The sequence below is a fragment of the Myotis myotis genome, unplaced genomic scaffold, assembly GCF_014108235.1.
Source record: "Myotis myotis isolate mMyoMyo1 unplaced genomic scaffold, mMyoMyo1.p scaffold_m19_p_2, whole genome shotgun sequence".
Lineage (NCBI taxonomy): Eukaryota > Metazoa > Chordata > Mammalia > Chiroptera > Vespertilionidae > Myotis > Myotis myotis.
The window spans coordinates 98,802,811-98,817,493 of NW_023416324.1; the positions used below are offsets into that span (position 1 = coordinate 98,802,811).

The window sequence follows — 14,683 nt, forward strand, 5'->3', positions numbered from 1 at the left end:
CTTCTGGCACCCCTATAATTCAGATGTTGGTATGTTTGAAGCTGTCCCAGAGGCTCTTTACACTATCTTCGTATTTTTGGATTCTTTTTTCATTTTGCTTTTCTGGTTGGGTGTTTTTTGCTTCTTCATATTTCAAATCTTTGACTTGATTCTTGCGACCCTCTGGTCTGCTGTTGGGAGTCTGTATAATATTCTTTATTTCAGTCAGTGTATGCTTAATTTCTAGTTGGTTCTTTATCACAACATCGAGGGTTTCACCAGTCTTCTTGAGGATCTCACTACATTTATCGGCAGTCTCACCAGTCTTCTTGAAGATCTCACTACATTTATCGGCGGTCTCACCAGTTTTTTTGAGGGCCTTGTTAAATTTATCAGCGGCTTCTAGACAGTTCTTTAAAGACCTTAAAAGTGTGGTTTTGAACTCTATATCCAACAATTTGCTTTCCTCCAATTCTGTCGTTTGTGTCCTGTTTCTTTGTCTCGGCATTTTATGCTTCGCTGTGTCAATAGAGTGCCTTTCTGTGCTGTGTCCCAATTACCTGAGGTAGACACTCTTGGTGCACCCCCTTGTGGGCTTTGTGCACAGTCTTGTTGTAATTAAGCCTTGATTGTTGTAGTTATCACTGTGAGGAATTGACCTCCAGGCCAATTGGCTGTGAGAATCAGCTGTGTCTGCAGTGGGAGAACTTCTGTGCTGGAGACACCCCTCTGGGGCTAGACTTGCTTCGATGAGGTTTTGGTGCTCACTGAGTCTGTCCCCTGAGTGTGTCTATTATGGTTCCACGGAGCTGCAAACTGGATGGTCCCACTCTGACCTGTGGGCTTCCTGGCTCCTGGATTTCTAGGGAGGTGCTAATCTAGCCTTTGCCTGAGGCTATCCAGCAAAAGTCTCCCTGCAGGGCTTGGGCGGGGCGGGTCCCACAGGATCAACAGGGCGGGGTTAGCAATTATGGCTGCTCTCTGTCTTGCCCTCAGAAGCTCTGCTTCTCAGTGTCCCAGTAATCCCTGCAAGCCCCACGGAGAGAAAGCTGCCCTAGGGTTCTGAGTAATGCCAGACAGTCCCGCTTCTCCTGTTTGAGTCTGGGTCCCTAGAGACTCGCCCGGAACTGGAGCTCAGAGCCTGAGACTCCCACCCGATTGAAAACGACAACCACGCCCTCAGCCGCCAGCCCGCTCCGCATGCACTCCGCACCTTAGTATTTTACTTCAGCACTGCGCCTCCTTGAGTCTCAGTATGCTTTTCTTTTCCCTCCTAGTTGTAGAACTTCCACTCAGCCAACCTTCCTTTGGTTCTGGATGATGTCCGTTCCATCTTTTAGTTGTATTTTTGAAGTGGTTGTTCGAGGCAGCAAACTCCGGTGTTTACCTATGCCGCCATCTTGGTTTCCTATCTAATTCCCTATGCTAGCTTTTCTTTACTCACAGCACTTGTCCAGCATGGAAGGATCAGTGGTATTTTCATATCAACTCATTTTAAAGGGAAACATACCTGAGAATATCTAGTTTCTTGTATTTATTTTCTGTTGTCATTTTAATTCCCTTCACTTTCCTTTTCTGTATATATCCATTGTGCTTTTGTCTGTTTTATTTTTTTCCAGCCTTCCAACATATTCTTTACAATGGACGATGTGGTCAAGGTTGGAGACTTTGGATTAGTGACAGCAATGGACCAGGACGAGGACGAGCCGATGGTTCTGACCCCAATGCCAGCATATGCCCGGCACACGGGACAAGTGGGGACCAAACTGTATATGAGCCCAGAACAGGTGAGTGTTTTTGTTTTTCTTCTTAATTAAAAACAGATTTTTAGTTAGTATGACAGCAAGCTAGATATCTCCATCTATGTTCTACTTAAAATACCCAATAAAATGAAATCTGAAAAGTATGAAAACTGGTAGTAGAGTTCCACATGCAGTACAGCTAGGGGACAGTTTCTACAACTTGCATTGGGGATGGATTAAAAACAAACACAATGCGTAAAACATGCTCAACCTTTAAACCATAACCTAACAGCAACCAGAAATTTATAGAGACTTTGAACCCCTCCCATACTTAACTCCAGTTCACCTTATGTAAATGGTGTAGGAACTGTTTTCAAATGAATTAGAGCCAGAGGTACTGTACTGAGCTGTCCTCTATAGTAATTCACAGGCAACTGCCAGAATGTACTGTGGCAGGAGATAAAGGCTGGAATATCTTGTCTGTGGATGCTGAGTCTCCCACAGAACAGGACAGGACAGAGCCTGGAAGAGTGGTGGGAGCAGACTGTCCTGAGGGGCTTCAGAATAGCATGCCCAGTCACCACCAAGATAATGATATTCACAAGCTTATTTATGCTTAAATCAGCCATTCTCAAATTTTGTGGTCTCAGTGTTGTGGGTGGGAAACAGGGATTTCGAGAAAAGCATTTTAAGGACCCATGCAGGGGAGATTGTGGTGTGGCAGGATGGTTTTTTATTCTGATGCAAAATCAAAAGAGTTCCCCTCCTGGCTTCCCCATGTCCCACCTGCCTCCATCCTGCCATGGTAAAAGTCCCACTGTCACGGCCAGCCTGACAGGTTGAGCCGGGCTGAGGCAGGGAGGTGGGAATTGAGAAAAGAAAGAAAGACAGGAAAGCGGCATCAGGAGGACAACAGCTCTCGAGTAACTGAAGCAAGTTTATTAGCCACACAATCCTATTTATACACAACACACTGAATAGGAGGTCTGTCAAGAGGAATGTATTCTTTGTTCTTCTTAATCACTAAGGGAGAGACACAGCAGAAGGACAAGTTCTCAGTACAGCATATCTCAGTAAATAGTTGCAGACTTCTTGGTAAGCCATGAAAGGCTGTTCTCATTCTACAAAGGTTGCTCTTATTCTACTGATAATCGCCATCCAAACAAGTCTGGGAAAACTGTGTGGGTAAGGGTCCCAGCCTTGCTAGCCCCTTCAGGTGCAAGGACCTTGCCAGCTTACATCTGGCCCCCAACATCCCACCATGTCTTCAGCAGGGCCAACACAAAAGCCAGTGCCCAGAGTTTCTGCTTCATAGTCCTTTGGAGCCCAAGCAATCTGCAACAGGCCTCAGGTGGCCACTAGAAATGCATAGTTGCGTGCTCTCTGACGGGAGAGATGCAAACAAATGGGGTGAATGTGGGTCACAGAGAGAGAGAGAGCGAGTGAGAGCGAGAACAGGATGGTGCGCTTTGTTCTCTTGGGATTTTAACCAGGAACTTTTTCAACTTTCTAAGATTTCCAGGCTTCTGATGGGTCCAATGATCCCTTTCCCAGGTTACATTGACAGGCATCTAGGAACAAGCATCTCCCCCTGCACCTTTTTGACTTCATTGCATATGTGCTTATCTCCCTCTGTTCCCCCTCCATATACAATCCAGTACCGGAGGAGAGAAGGGAGGGATGTTAATCTCCTTGTAAGGACAATGCTACAATTCCTTGGGGTGTGAAGCTGTAGCTTCCTATTGAAGCAAACAGGCTCATGCTTCCCAGTTGACCATGCTTACCAATGTCTGACTTCGCTTGCTCTCTTCCTATTAATAACTAGCTAATGATGGTAGCATCAGTACCTGTTTATACATGTAAATATGATCGAAAACCCAAGAGTTTTTCTTAATGGGATTTTATTTATCAGTATTTGCCATATTAGAGATTAAAACTGAAAAATGTATAAAATTTATTAATTTAATAATATTAAACCTATCTTATCCCAAAAATATTTTTATGATATTTCCCAAAACAAAAAAGCATTGTTGAGAAGAGTGGCATTTGTTTACATTTTAACAGATCTCTTTAATATCTGACTTAAAAGAGCTAGATTCTCCTATCTGACTTGCATTCAATTTGTTGCAATATGTTATTTTGTGTGAAGTGAAGGAAGAAAATCTGACCTCATACAGATATGTAGTTGGAAAGGGAGGGATGTTTTAATAGCATTTTCAGGGAATTGTGGTTATTCCTATTAGATAGTACATCAGAATTCAATAAGTGATAGTTTCTTAAAAGTCATTTGCCCTATGGAATCTAAAACTATATTATTGAACTTTTTTACTCGGTCAATTTAATATCCTTCATTCATTTTGCACTTTTTAAAAAATCCTCAACTGAGGATTTAGAGAGATAGGAAGTGAAAGGGGGAGAGAGAGAGAGAGAGAAGCATTGATGTGAGAGAGAAACATTGATCAGTTTCCTCCCACACATGCCCTGACTGAGGATCAAACTCACAACTGAGGTATGTGCCCTGACTGGGAATTGAACCCATGAACCTTCGGTGCACGGGATGGTGCTCCAACCAACTGAGACACACTAGTCAGGGCTCATTTTGCCCTTTGAATGGATCTTTTACCCATGCAGGGAAGCTAGATGAAAAATATACTAGGCTTTATTTATAGTTGGTATCTGAACATCCTAATATATAAAGAGCCAGGGTCCGTCACTACCGAACAGATGACCAAACAGGAGGCTGCCTGGGGCGACTAGGCCTGTGGGGGTGGGGTTGGGGGGGGGGGCAGTGAGGGATGACCAAATGACTGGGCCCTGGGATCTCTGGGCCCCGGCCAGGGTGCGGTGGAATACTGGGTCTGCTGCGATTGAACGCGGTAGGAGGTGGGAGGAGGGAGGTGGGCGTCAGTCTGGGTCCCACACGCCAGGAAACTTTCTCAGACTTTCTTGGTGCTGGGACTGGATGCATCCGAGCTCACAGCAGGCTCCGCGGAGGTTCCTGGTGGCTGAGGGTGGAGAACTGGAGTGCGGGTATGTGGGTGTGTGCATGAGCGTGGACCCGAGCGACAGACACACACTCACACGCCTGCACCCACACAGGGCCCTCGTCCCGTCCGTGCCACCCACGCCTCCCTGGACTTTACCCTCCAGCCTGGATCTTTCTGGTCCCGTGCCCAGTGGCCTGTCCCTGCCTAACGTTTCTCAGTAACACAGAGTGCGGGATTCGGGAGTTAGAACTGGGAGCACAACGTGGTCTCCCCACCATCCACTGTCCCCGCCCTCCCAGGGAAGGGGACAGGGAAGGGCACCGGGGGCTCTTACCACTCAGGGCTGGCGGAAACGCAGCCAGAGGGAACATGGCCGAGCTGCCCCGCCCGCCCGAGGGCTGGCCCCGCCCCATGTGCCCTGCCCCAGCTCTGGAGCACAGGGGCGTCCGGGCGCGCCCCTTCCCCGGCTGGGAGGGTCCCCGCTAAGCTTCCACCTCCTTGGGAAACTTTGCTTTTCCAGCTCTGTCCCTGCGGGAGAGTTGTAGGGACGCTGGATCCCTTTCCTTCCTTCGGAAGTGCTCTGAAAAGCACGCTGACAGCTATGCCGGGAAGGGGTCGCTCAAGTTCAGCAAGAGTTTGCGATTTGCCTAAGGCGCGTTGAACAGTTTTCTCTTACCCCATTTGTGGGAGTGTAATCTGATTTAAAACCAATGGACTAAACAAACAGGAGCACTTTCTAGAAAGTCAATTTGGAAATGTGGATCAAAGTTCAAGTGAATTAGCTTTGGGCCAGGAGTTCCATGTCTGAATGTGTCCTAAGTAAACAGTCAAATAAGCAGTTAGGTTTCCTGTAGTTGTTGATGCCAGGGGAAACCGGAAACAACCTGCCCCACCATATAGGATTAGTGAAATAAACCATAGTAATGTCAATTAGTCAGGGATAACACTGTAGCCATTAAAAATTATGTCTGTACATCCAATTCGTTGACATGAAAAGAAGGCCATAGCTAAATATTAAGTGGAGGGCAAGGGGAGAATGCATGTATATTTATATGTATGTATATTTTATATGTCAGGGAAATAATAGTTTTAAAAACAGTGATTCTTCCTGAGCTCTGCAATTGTGAGTGTTAGCCAATTGTGTTTCAGGTGTGACAGGTGTCCTTTGGTGTCTCATACTCACAGACATCCTTGCCTGTGGGACAGCCTGAACCTTTGCTGCACCTGCCTCTCTCTGCTGTGGCAACGGCCCAATCAGACATTCCCTTTTATAGGGCTGGTTTCCTTTTCTCCTTTGCCCAAACCACACCTTTCCAACAAAAGAATATTAACCAAGCAATCCTAACAAGTTTTGTTGCCGACTGCAACTTATGCCCTTTTACGCAAATGTTGCTTTCAAGCCTACCAGGTTGTATTTCAAAACTTTTATTTTTCTGCAACTTGACCATTTTTTATTCGCTTAAAATATTCTGGAGTATTTTAAATACATATTGAAAAGTAGAGAATAATATAACAAATACTTATCTATACTAATATGCTAATTAGCCCAGACATCTTCCGGACATCCTTCAGGAAAAAGCCATGGTGGCGGGGGCCAAGGCAGAGGCGGTTAGGGGCGAGCAGACTGGCAGGGGAGAGTAGTTAGGAGCGACCAGGTTGGCAGGGGAGGGCAGTTAGGAGCGACCAGGCCAGCTGGGGAGGGCAGTGAGGGGCGACCAGGTCTGCAGGGAGGGAAGTTAGGGGCGACCAGGCTGACAGGGGAGGACAGTTAGGGGTGACCAGGCAGGCAGATAGGTGAGCGGTTAGGAGCCAGCTGTCACGGATTACAAGAGGGATGTCCGACTGCCAGTCCGACTGCCAGTTTAGGCCTGATCGCAGCAGTTGGACATCCCTTGAGGGGTCCCAGAATGGAGAGGGTACAGGCTGGGTTGAGGGACCGCCCACCCCGTGCATGGATTTCGTGCACCGGGCCACTAGTTTATTAATAAATGAATTAAAATAAGATATACTTCTTTTATTGGGGTACCCTCTTCCCCACTGGGTGCTGAGGGTGGGGTTCTTATGATATCTCAAGAAAAAGACTTCTGAGACTCACACGGGAGGATGAGTACTTTTTGTTTGTGTGGAATTACTAGTATTTTTCTGTGTTTCTAAAGTCCCATTTCCCTTAATCCAATTTAAAAGAACTGTACCTGGGGTTTCAGTAGAACTAGAAGCAAAGCCAGTGTCCAGAGTTTCTGTTCCATGTTGCAGCCAGGTCCGGTTCAGCATCAGGCTAGTCCATTAGTCCATTGAGCGTGTGTGTGTGTGGGAGTGGAGGGTGGGAGGCAGTCACATGGCCATGGGCCTTGTAGACAAATTCAGGGGAGCAGAAGTTGGGCTCAGAATTCAGGGGAGAGAGCCCCATAAACCAGGAGTTAAGCACAACATACCAATAGCACAAGAGAGCAAGAGAGCAAACTCCTTTTGAGGATTAAATATCCCAAATCTCATGCCCTTGCAGTGGCCATGCCCATTTTGGCCAATGACCTGTTCCCAGGTGTGACTGACAGACAAATATCTTCCTGTGGGCATCCCAGCTTTACTTGGCATGCCTATAATGGCTGGCCTCCCCCTTTACTCCTTTCCTATCTATCTCTCTATATAAAACCCTAATATACAAATAGACCGAAGAGCGGAACAACAGAACAACCAAACAACCTGTCACTATGACGTGTGCTGACTACCAGGGGGCGCGCATGGAACATGGCAGGCATTGGCAGCAGGCAGCAGAGTTCAGAACATGGCGGGCATTGGCCGTGGCGGGATGGTGGAGCAGGTGAGCGGGGGCTACAGACCAGGCGTGGCACTGGTCGCTGTCGTTGGGGCGAGCCTTTGGTGGTTACTGAAAATTCTTTGCTCCGGCGCACCATGGCCCTGCCGGGTGCTTGCACCTGCTGCTGGAGTCGGCCCCGCTCACAACTGTTGCAGCTACTGCTCACGCCTGCTGCTGGGGCTCAGCACCAGGCCCAATTGCTCGGTGCCATCAGAGGGTGCGAGCGGAGGCTGCTGGTCCCGATCACCCCTCAGGGCTTTTCCACCTCCCCCTGCTCCTGGGGGGCAATCAGGGCCAGCAGCCATCTCTTACACCTGCTGCTGGCAACAGCCCCACTTGCACCCACTTCCGACGCCAGCCCCACTCACACCCACTGCCGGCACCCAGCCCCAGTCCCGATTGTTTTTCCTCCCCATCTCCCCCAGGCACATTACCTTTACCTTCCTCACTCCTAAGCTCTAAGGGCCCTTTCTTTGCTTCTGTAACTTGTTTCCTGAGCCCATTTCTTCTATCTCTGTGACTTTTTAAATAAACTTACTCTTATAATTTAAAAAAATACATGATACATATGGCAGAGATTGTAATTCATAAGAGGTTTATTATGCATAGTTGATTACTTGCAAGCAAAAGTATCCAAATGGCTTGAGTAGAATAAATCTATTGGCCTGAGTAATTGAATCACCATATCATTTAGTCAAGTGATGTGGCCAGACCCTGGCAACAGGAGAAATGAAAACTGTATGAAATATCAAAATACTGGAAATACATCTTCATTTCCATGTGAATAAAGGCAGGAAGGAAGAACCATAAAGTATCAACAGTCACTGCTTCTGTATAGAAGCTTTGAAAAATATTTTGGAGTTTTCTGATTTTTCTGCATAGGTATGTATCAGAATTGACATTAAAATATTTGTAATAGCATTTTTAAAAATTCATCATTATTCAAGAGGCTAGAAATATATCTTCACACTTTAAGTATTATGAAAACAAAATAGGAATGACTAAATAAAAGGCATTCTACCTGGATTCAGGCGAGTATGAAGGGCTTACTATCCCCCAACCCTATGTGAAATAGATGACTGTCCCTCCACTCTCTGTCAGGGTCTATCACATTGTACTGTTTATTATATATATATATATATATATATATATATATATATATATATATATACACACATACATACATACAGGGTCTATCACATTATACTGTTCATTTTATACACACACACACACACACACACACACATATATTTATATATATATATACTAGAGGCCCGGTGCAAAAGAATTTGTGCACTCGGGGGGGAGGGGGGTCCCTCAGCCCGGCCTGTGCCCTCTCACAGTCTGGGATCCCTCGGGAGATAACGACCTGCTGGCAGAGGGCAGGCCCAATCCCTAGGTGCAGCCCCTGGTCAGGCTCAGAGCAGGGCCGATTGGGGAGTTGGGGCGCCGCCCCCTGTCATGCACAGAGCAGGGCTGATTGGGAGGTTGCAATGCCACCCTCAGTTACGCTCAGGGTAGGGCCGATTGGGGGGTTGGGGCACCGCCCCCTGTCACACTCAAGGCAGGGTCGATGGGGAGGTTGCGGTGCCACCCCGTCACGCACAGAGCAGGGCCAATCAGGGGGTTGGGGCGCTGCCCCCTGTCACGCACAGAGCAGGGCCCATCAAGGGGGTTGGGGCTCCGTACCCTGTCACACACAGAGCAGGGCCAATCAGGGGGTTGGGGCGCTGCCCCCTGTCATGCACAGAGCAGGGCCAATCAGGGGGTTGGGGCGTTGCCCCCTGTCACGCACAGAGCAGGGCCCATTAGGGGGTTGGGGCGCCACCCTCTATCACCCACAGAGCAGGGCCGATCGGGGTTGGGGTGCCGCCACTGTCACACTCAGGGCAGGGCCGATGGGGAGGTTATGGCTCTACCCCGTCACACACAGAGCAGGGCCCGTGGCGGGAGGTTGGGGCGCTGCACCCTGTCACACACAGAGCAGGGCCGATCAGGGGGATGGGGCGCCGCACCCTGTCACACAGAGCCGCAGGGCGATCAGGGGGTTTGAGAGCTCCCCCCTATCAGGCACAGAGCAGGGCTGATCAGGGGGTTGGGGCACCTTCTCCTGTCACAAACAGAGCAGGGTGGATAGGGAGGTTGTGGCCCCGCCCCCTGTCACACACAGAGCCGCAGGGCAATCAGGGGGTTTGGGCCCTGCCCCCTGTCACACTGATCCCAGTGCTGGGAGGCCTCTCAGCTCCGCTGATCTTGGTGCTGGGAGGCCTCACGGCTCCGCTGATCCCGGTGCTGGGAGGCATATTACCCTTTTACTATATAGGATAGAGGCCTGGTGCACGGGTGGGGGCCGGCTGGTTTGCCCTGAAGGGTGTCCTGGATCAGGGTGGGGTCCCCACTGGGATGCCTGGCCAGCCTGGGTGAGGGGATGATGGCTGTTTGCAGCTGGTCACACACCCTTCAGGGTGGGGGTCCCCACTGGGGTGCCTGGCCAGTCTGGGTGAGGGGCTGAGGGCTGTTTTCAGGCTGGCGGGTGACTGAAGCTCCCAACTGCTCCTTTTTTTCTTTTCTTTTTTTTTTATTCCGGGCCAGCTTTAGCTCTGGCTCCAGCTCTGAAGCCTCTGCTGCTGAAAGCAGGTATCTGGTTTGTTTGGGTTCTATCATCGAAACACTGTATCAACTCCAGCTCTGAGATCCTGGCGGGCTAAAAGCAGGTTTCTGGGGTTTTGTTTAGCTTCTGTATTTGTAACAATGTTTCAGACTGCAAGCTCAGAGGCCGGCAAGGCAGGCAGGGAACGTTGGTTTCCTCCATCACTGAAGCAAGCAAGCCTCATGTTAGTTTCAAGCTGCCTGGCTGCCGGCCACCATCTTGGCTGGCAGTTAATTTGCATATCTCGCTGATTAGCCAATGGGAACGGTAGCAGACGTACGCTAATTACCATGTTTCTCTTTTATTAGATAGGATATATTTTATTGATTTTTGAGAGGAAAGGAGAGGGAGAGAGAAACATCAATGATGAGAGAGAATCACTGATCAGCTGCCTCCTGCACGCCCCACACTGGGGATCGAGCCTTCAACTCAGGCACATGCCCTTGACCAGATTGAACCTGGGATCCATCAGTAGATGCTCTATCCACTGAGCCAAACAAGCTATGGCCACTGTTTATTCTTTTCTTAGCATTCTTAACTGTCAAAGTAAGTGTTTTTCTTCCCCTCTAAAATAATAATCTATCAGAGAAGGGACCTAACTTATCTCTTCTTTTTCTTTATCCCCAATACCTAAAATAGTGCCTAGAATTCCACATAAATGTTTGGTGGATGAGTGAATGTGAATGTCAGTGAAAAAAAAACACCACATAAGTAGTCATGGCCATCCCTCTTTGACACTGCTGGACTGACTGTATGTACTTTGGCTGTGGCTGACGTGTGTGTGTGTGTGTGTGTGTGTGTGTGTGTGTGTGTGTGTGATGTGTGTATACATATGTGTAAGTGTGTGTTTGTTGGAAGTAATGTTGCCATCGGAGAAAGGAAGAAAGTGATACCATATTTATTATTATAGAAGGTACTAGAAAATCAAGGGTAGCTATAGACATTTTGTCATGGCAGTGTATGGTAGTTAAAATCAGGGAGTTGAAAATGGACGTCTTAATTCTCTTAATAAACCTCTTATTATTCTTCAGTATTCTTTTTGTTGTTGTTGTTAATCCTCATCCGAGGATATTTTTTCTATTGATTTCTATAGAGAGTGGAAAGGTGGGAGGGAGAGTGAGAGAAACACCAATGTGAGAGGGACACATCAATTGGTTGCCACTGTCTGCACCCCAACTGGGATCGGGGATCAAACATGAAACCCAGGTGCATGCCTTTGACCATAAATCAAACCCACAACCCTTCAGTGCTCGGGCCAGTGCTCTAACCACTGAACCACGGCAGCCAGGGCTATTCTTCAGTATTTTTAAGTATAGAAGCTGTCACTTTATAAAATACTAGAGGTCCAGTGCATGAAATTCATGCACGGTTAAGGTCAGTCCCTAGGCCTGTACAAAGATTGAAATGCGAGTGTCTGACACAGAAGGGCAAGTCCCAGCTGACCTCTGGGCCCTGGGCAGCATCTGGGCATCCATGCCCCTGCGCGCCCCCCTCTTCCTGAATCATGGTGCACAAGTCTCCACGCGGAAATGTGGTGAGCACGTCTGGACGCTGCAGGCCGGGGTGCAGCGTGGGCCTCTGGGCCGCCCAGTGGCGCCGCATGGAAGCCAGTCAGCGTGCTCTCTCCCAGCTGGCCTCATAGACCAGCTCCTGTGCAAACCCATAGGGAACCTGACCGACGGCTGCGGCTCAGCTCACCCAGAAGAGGCTGTGCAGGTGCAGGGCGCCCGGCACCTGAGCACATGGGCTTCCCCGGTGCATGAGCCCTGGCATCCCGGGGGAGGGTAGCAGGGGGAGTGAGAGCGAGCTCGGCAGACACCCTGCATTCTCACCACACCTCCATCCCCGTCACTCCCAGGTAGCAGGCAAGAGGGCACAGCACATCGCTGCCTGTCGCCCCCCTGGTGGTCAGCGCACATCATAGCGAGTGGTCGAACTCCTGGTCTCTCAATCGAACAACCACCTGAGGGGACAGTTTGCATACTAGGCTTTTATTCCATAGGATTGCTTTGAAAAGTCTCTCAAAATACTTTGTATGCATTGTCTTACCCAAGCCTCTGAGGCTGTACATTGTTTTAAAATATTTTTTATCAAAGTTCTTAATTTTCTTATTTTTCTAGGTTCTTTCTAATGAGCAAAGACCACGGTTACTTTGTTCTTGTTGTAATTAGCAGGAAACGCAGGTCATGTTGTAGTAGTATTCAGTGTTAAACAATTAGTTAAACTATGAAAGAATGTCTTTTATTCTGCTCCCCTTCAGAACTGCACTTAATTTCTTAATTTTTAGACGTTCTGTAAAGGTCACTTTGTGTGTATTCATGAGCCGTATTTGTTTTTTAAATGTATTTAATGCATTTTCCCCTTCATATGTTTTTTTTAAAATATGTTTTTTATTGATTTCAGAGAGAGAACAAGACAGGGAGAGAGAGGTAGAAGAAAGAATCATCAATTGGCTGCCTCCTCTGCACACCCCCCTCCTGGGGATTGAGCCCACCATCCAGCTTTGTGCCCTGGACTGGGAATCGAACGGTGACCTCCTGACTCAGGGACCAATGCTCAGTCACTGAGCCACACTAGGCTTTCCCTCATTGCATGTTAATCTATCCTCTGTGTAGGGAATATGGGAAATACAGGAAGGTATAAAGAAAAACTAAAAATTACTAATGAACATTCTGAAACATTCGTCATTTCCTTTTTTGTAATACACAAGATGTATGTGTGTACATATCTATACTAATAAAAGGGTAATATGCTAATTAGACCAGGAGACCTTCCAGATGTCCTTCCAGACAAAGCCATGGTGGCAGGGCCAAGGCAGAGGTGGTTAGGAGAGAGCAGACCTACAGGGGAGGGCAGTTGGGGGTGAGCAGCAGGCTGGCGGGGGGGTGGGGCAGTTGGCAATCAGGTCAGCAGGGGGGCGGCATTTGGGGGTCATCAGGCCAGCAGGGCGGAGCAGTTGGGGGCGATCAGGCCAGCAGGGGGTGGACAGTTAGCGAGTTAGCGGTGATCAGACCAGAAGAGGGGACAGTTGGGGACGATCAGCAGGCAGAGTGGTTAGGGGCAATCAGGCAGGCAGGCAGGTGAGTGATTAGGGGCCAGCTGTCCTGGATTGCAAGAGGGATGTCCGACTGCCGGTTTAGGCCCGATCCCTGTGGGGCCTAAACCGGCAGTCAGACATCCCTCGAGGGGTCCCAGATTGGAGAGGGTGCAGGCCGGGCTGAGGGACACTCCCCACCCCCACCCCCCGCAGGAATTTCATGCACTGGGCCGCTAGTGTCTTAAAACATTTTTATCTAATTTTAGAAAAAAAAATTGGGATTCTCATCTGCAAATATTTGAATATAATATTAAAATGTGAGCATTTCCCACATTATTGAGTGTTCTTGGAAAACCTTTTGGCCACATGGTATTCTCTATGTTAAGCAATTTATTCAATATTTGTTTTGAACATTTTAGTTACTTGTAAATTTTGCTTTTGGGAATATTACTCAGGTAAGACCCCTTGTGCACAGACCTCTCTTAGATAACTCCTTGTGCACAGATCTCTGCCTACATTTCCATCTTTCCTAAGGTTGGTGGAATTAATTATGGCCATCAAGTGGGAGTAAACACTTATTGCCAGTTGCTTTTCATGAAGGTGTGTTAGTTTATATTCAACAAATATTGTATGAGGATGTCTTTTTCTCTGTACTCTGTAAGCTCTGTTGTTGAACCCCAGGGATAAGAGGTAAGGGGTGAGCGGAAGGTGATGCAGGTGGTGTGGACTTGGAGACTTCCCATCTGATGCTCTGTGTTCTGTAAGCACAGAGGCAGGTGGCCTGTGAGAGTGCCCAGGGAGACAGGCAGCAAGCGCTGTTGAGAGAGGTCTGTGAGGGTTTATCATCCAGGCTGCTCCCTGTGACTCCCCATAAGGAAATGCTGATGTGGGTCACAGAGTGACACCTTCTTTAGTTTGCCAAATGTCAAGTTAGGGGCCCAAAGTAAATTTCACAAATAAAAGAGCTCAACTCAGTCGCGCAAGGTCACCTTAATTTGAATGAGGCTTAGTTTAAGAGTGCTTCAGTTGTAATTCATGACTTCATTTTAACAAATAAGTATTTATTGAGGGCCTTCTCTGTACTTAACCCAGTTCTGGGTGGTGGGAATACAAAAGAGGCAGGTCCCTTCCCTGCAGGACTTCATCTCCTAGTTGTGAATAGGAAATATGCACATGAAACATACAACTAGGAATGCAGAGTGGCCCATAATTAAGTGCCCTAATGAAGGCTAACCATAGTTGATTAGTGGTTTGGAGTAATGAAGATTTTCTCATAAAAATGGGTGAGGACTAAGATGGTTAGGAATAAGAGATCTGCTTTAGATAGTGTTCACTTTGAAAAACCTCACCTCAGGGTAGTGGAGTAGCTTTTACTGCTTCCACAAACCTTTCCAGCATCCAGAGGCTCCAGGGTCCTGCCAGGCCTGTTTTACTGATGCATATCTTGAGTTGTCCTGGCTTCCCTTCTGTGAT

General features: G+C 48.0%; 1 protein-coding gene across 8 annotated transcripts in view; it reads left to right on the top strand.

Moving 5' to 3' along the window:
- Positions 1–14,683, top strand: part of EIF2AK3 (eukaryotic translation initiation factor 2 alpha kinase 3) — a 114,750-nt gene that overhangs the window by 88,337 nt on the left and 11,730 nt on the right. For all 8 annotated transcript variants that reach the window (XM_036347591.1, XM_036347587.1, XM_036347590.1 and 5 more), the window contains one exon: positions 1,599–1,766. In XM_036347591.1, coding sequence (XP_036203484.1) covers positions 1,599–1,766 — 168 coding nt within the window. The remainder of the gene's footprint in view (positions 1–1,598; positions 1,767–14,683) is intronic.